Genomic DNA, 5,252 nt, shown 5'->3' with positions numbered 1-5,252 from the left:
TGATGCAGAAGTTACTGGATGAGGTTCTTCAGCCTGTGTAATACAGGAGATAAAACTAAATCAACATAATGGTTCCATCTAGCTTTAAAGTAAAAAAAAATATTGAATATTCTATCTTAGCAACATTGTCTATTGACTAGGTGGTAGTATTTCCTCTGAGTCGGTTCTTATCTAATGCTTCATCACAGCATGTTTTTAAAAACTGTAGTTTTAAAAATGTCTCATAACAAAACCTATAGAAAAGATTGAATCATAAAAACTCTCTTTAATTTGCAATTGAGACAAGAATCACAACTTTAAATTTTCAAGTGATGTAAAATAGATATTGAAGACTATATTGAAAGTACTTTATTGAAAAATTAAGATGTTGGAAGTGTCTGGCTACATGATGGATAAAACAAGACATTAAAAGTTTAAAATTTTTTTCACTTTTTTCAAAAACTTACCAAAATGCACTAAGTTAATTTAAGATATGTACATGAGAAATAATCAGCTTAATTATTGGGCAAAATGACAATATTACTTTCAAAATATGCATAATTAATAAAAAATATAGACAAGATCAAAAATTGAGAGAGAGTAGGGAAACCTATGTTCCTTATAAATTTAGAGTCGTTTTAAATTTCTCTTGCTTTGGGCACTTCCTGGAAGAGCATCTTTTTTATTTCGCCGCTTTGCAGATGAACTACTGCATTCTTTTGACCCGTGGAAGGTGCACAAACACAAAATACAAAAGTCAAATGCACAGGCTTCTCGGCTACATAGTCCCCTTTTCTTTAAGGGCTGATACTTAGCTGGGCACTGACATCTTGGACAAGGTTTTAAAGCTTCATCAATAAAAAGGGTTTTGGCAATCTGTGTCAATAGGGGAGAAAACGACATTTAATATCTGCAGTTCTTGACTGTACATCTTAAGAAGTCCAAGATTAGTCTTAAGAAATCTTTATTTTCAATGCTAACACCTGGCTACATTGCTTACCTTAAGGTACTCTTCCTGTTTACTAGTTGACTGGGGAACAGAACTGCATCCTGTAGGTGTTATAAGCTCATTGCAAGAAGGTGGTGTTTGTAACACAGCAATTTTAGCTTGAGCTTGAACAGGTCTTAGAGCAGATCTACGTAGCATATTAAGTCTTGTGGCGGCATCTTCAACATGCAAGAGACATCCCTGTTATAGATGATGATGATAAGAAGAGAAATCAGCTTCAATGCATACCAAGATAACCAGGGCTTTGTTTAATATAGCTTGCTTTGTTTTTGTTTTAGAACTATTTTTATTTTTCACAATAAAGAGGTACAAAACATGTAAATTTCTTCAAGTACAAGTTTAGTATTTAATGGACAGGTGGACAAAACAGGACCCATTGGAGGAAATATTGTGGTCTATAAAGATCAGTTCAGGGTGACCAAATTGATTCTCCTTTACCACTTACAAGACCTCATCCCTCATCAATTCCATCTGATATCTTTCCTACTTCAGAAATCTGAATAGGAAACACTTCCAACTGCTTATAGGATAGTCACTTCACATCAGATCACTTCAAGGAATCCCTACCCTAGAGGTAAGTTAAGCCACAAAGAAAAAACAAATCAAACAATTGGGAAGGAGTCACAATTTTAGTCCTACTGGACCTACAAGCAGGGATTAAAATGGAAGAAAAAGAAAAAGGTGTTGAAATGGGGCATATTAGAGATTAAGAGGAAGGGACAGGATTTTAAACCCAAACCTGGTTCGCTTTAAATTTGTTATAATTTGAGGAAAATCCTATTGATTCCAAGCACTACATGTTTTAAACATTTTCCTTGAAGTGTGGCTAGAGTAAAAAGACTAAAAATGACATTTTTTACTCAGAATAGGTCTCTGCGTGTATTCTGAGTCATATCTACTGGGTAAAGATTTTACAACTCTCGTTGTCAGCTGGGAGATTTCTGCAGTTTGCTAGGATCTTTACATTCTTCCCCTCTCCCCAAATCTTTCCAACACGCCCAATATTTAGAATACTCCCTTTGGGAGATACATTACCCCAGCTTCCGCCTTCAGCTGTTTTATGTACAGCTTTCTCCTGAGATATGCATTTTTGTCTTGTATAACAATTTCACGCCAGTTCTTGCTTACTTTCCAAATACTGAAACAAAACAAAAAAATACCATCCACCTTTCAAATCTTGCTTAAGTTTTTATGAGTGGTATAGTTTAAGATCCTAATACTAAAAATTAATCCCTTCAGTTTTATCATGACTTAAAATGTTATCTTGATCATTTTGCAGAATGTTGCAATATACTGTAACAAACTCCACTTTACAGACTTGACTTGAAACATAACATTGCCTCACATATTCTTCTGCATCACCATGTGGAATTAAATACAGATGGGGTAAGGGAGGGCTCATCTCCTAAGACAGAACACAAGGTAAAAAACCATTGACTGCTTTGCATAGGGTAGGAGAGGGGGGCAGATTGAGAGCTGAGGGGAAGAGGGTTGGAGCAGAACTAGGGGGCTGGATCAGAGCTGCTGAGCGTGGTGGGGGGAGGGCTGGAGTGGAACTGGAGGGACCAAGGTGGGAGGATTGCATCAGGCCTGCGGGAGCTATGGCTGGACTGAAGGAGGTAGAAGCTGGGGGAGAAGCTAGGTATCTGGATAGGCCGGGAGCTAAAGAGGAGCTAGGTAACGGGGTTAAGGGGACTGGATTGAGGCTGTGGGGGGACAGGACTGGAGGGAGGTGAATTTCGGAACTGGGAAGGGGGGCCCCCTAACCTATTATAACACTAGAAGTCTCTGGGGTCTTGTTATGCTACTGATATTTTAGACTTGCAACAAAATATTGCACCATCATAAACTGATGCTCTGGGAAATGAGCTAAGCTTAACATTTATGAATATTTTCACTGATTACAAAAAAAATGGGAATTAATACCCTAAGTCTTTATTATTAGATAGAACTTAATTACAAGTGACATTCTTTCATCTCTTTGTTACTTCAAACGCATCAGTAGCAAATTAATGTTATTTTTGTTACATGGGAGTAATACTGTTCAGGCCACTGTTCCAGCTCCCCAACTCATTAGCAGGGAAAAAAACCTTATTTTCAAAATTTTGAAAAAAGGTATATAGTTGTATTTCTTACCTGCATAGGCTTTCCACAGTCAAAGCACCTAAAACTATAGCAAGAATATGCTTTAAATCTCTGTATTTTAATTCTGTTAAAATATCTAATTTTTCAAGGCCCATTTTTTTGCCTATGAGTCCAGCAAGAATATATTCTAATACAGACATTTCAGCTCTTTCAGAGTTCTCCAAGAGTCCATTTTGCTCTGGTCTTTTTCTTTTGCTTCGCATGAAGATTTCATGGACTACTTGTAAAGCAGGCGTTCTTGATAAATCCCCAAGATTTAGAATCAAATCTGCACTATTCTCCTCATTAAAAACCAATCCACTGTCTTCACTGGCAGGGTCTCTTGCTACTTTTAATTTATATTCTGAATTAATTAGTGTAATATCATAGTCTTCCTCTGTCTCTGACTGTGAACCCCGTTCCCGAAGGGTGGATAACCTCCTCACTCGGTCTAGTTTTCTTAACTTTCTTTTAGCATCCAGAAGTTTGGAAACTTCCTTCTGTTTTTGAAGGAGTTCTTGGAAAGATCCCTCATGATCTGAAGAGGAATCTTCTGATTTATCTAAGCCAAGGGAATTAAACCCACTGTCTTCAGGCACTGAAAAGTCCAAGTCACTTACCACATGAGTAGGGGGAGTATTTGTGTCAAGTAAATCAAAGTTAAAATCTGCTATTAGGTTGCTGACTGGAGTCAGAAATTTATCCTCATTCGTCTCAGACAACATACAACATGTAGGGGTTCTAAGCAATTCCAGGTAGGTGCTTTCATCATTAATGCTTGTAAGGGCACTATCACTGAACTCATTAGGAGTCTTGTCAATAATAGTGTCCTTAGAAGTATTAAGGTGAATTGGAGATAAACATTCAGGTTCTGACAACAAGTTGTTTTTACATTTGGAATCATCTATTGTAGAAGTCCTTTGCTGTGAAAAGGCAAGTCTCAATTTTTGGCAAGCAGGACTAAACTCCTCAGTTTTTAAAGTGCTAGTAGCTAGAGGTTTGTAAGTGTTATCTCTTGGAGAATACGAAGAACTTTTTGAAAGTCTTTCGTCAAAGCTGAGAACATGAGATAATGTTTTTTTCCTACTGCAATCCGACGAATTGGCTTGTCTTTCAAAGCATCCTACAATGCCTCCCAAAGCAGTTTTAGACAGAAGCAGTCTCCTACGCAGTGATGAGTCTTTTTTACTTACTTTTGGAGTTTCAAAAAAATCTGTAGCTACATTTGCCTCTCTTCTTTCAGATAAGGAGATAGAATTCTTTCCATTTTCGATGGGAGACAACACTGGAATTACTAAATTAGGGTGTGAATGTTCAGAATACTCATGTAGTAATGATAGATGTCTCGTGCTCAGTTCATCTTTATGTTCTGCTTCAGTATGATCAAAGCTAGGGTCTTTTAATGATACATTAAATCCACTATCATGAAATATGGAGGTGGAACAAGAGTCTTTAAAGCTGGAGTATTTCACATTGTTGCTGGGAGAAGTCAACCTGCCTCTTTTAAGAATAGACAGCACTGAGCGACTTTCTGACATCTTTCACTTGGAATTTCTCTGATTCTGTAAAGTGAAGACAGCATTTTATTTCTAGAATGAGCCATAAAGAACTTATTTTAAATACAGTTACCAATGGATATCAAATTATATCTAAGATGATTTATTTTCATTTAAATAACATTCTTTCACCATCAAAATAGTAACCATAGTGAAAAATATTTTTATTGCATCTCTGTGGAAACAGAACTCACACTCTAGCATGATGGATGCACTATCAATATTTAAAAAGATAAATAGATAGTAAATATTTTACTGATGTAAAATAATGGGGATGAACAGCTTAAAAAACATGGCATAAGAAAAACCAAGTATGTGAAAAAACATCTGATTAAACAGCTGATCTACCAGTCATCATCATCATCATCCATGGAGAATAGGTTCAGTCCGATCATAGACAATGGGCAAAATTTTGGCCCCATTGAGGTGAATAGCAAAACTCCTACTGACTTCAATAGGGTCAGAATTTCACCCTTCATGTACATAGAGTCCCTCTACGTTCTGCCAGTTCAGTTCTTGAGAGCCAACAGGGGATTGAAACTCATGAATTAGTCTATTTTATTAGTGCTGATGGGAGAAAAGAA

General features: G+C 36.7%; 1 protein-coding gene across 1 annotated transcript; it reads right to left on the bottom strand.

Annotated features, from left to right (window-relative positions):
* Window positions 1–606: 606 nt before the first annotated feature.
* Window positions 607–4,650, bottom strand: FBXO43 (F-box protein 43). The gene is made up of 4 exons (XM_054020977.1): window positions 3,125–4,650; window positions 2,024–2,126; window positions 980–1,168; window positions 607–855 (listed from the first exon to the last, which is right to left on the bottom strand). The coding sequence occupies exons 1-4, from the start codon at window positions 4,648–4,650 to the stop codon at window positions 607–609; spliced, it is 2,067 nt and encodes a 688-aa protein (XP_053876952.1).
* Window positions 4,651–5,252: the final 602 nt, after the last annotated feature.

This window comes from Malaclemys terrapin, chromosome 2 (genome assembly GCF_027887155.1).
Source record: "Malaclemys terrapin pileata isolate rMalTer1 chromosome 2, rMalTer1.hap1, whole genome shotgun sequence".
NCBI classification, from domain to species: Eukaryota; Metazoa; Chordata; order Testudines; family Emydidae; genus Malaclemys; species Malaclemys terrapin.
This window is presented reverse-complemented; position numbering and strand designations above follow the sequence as displayed.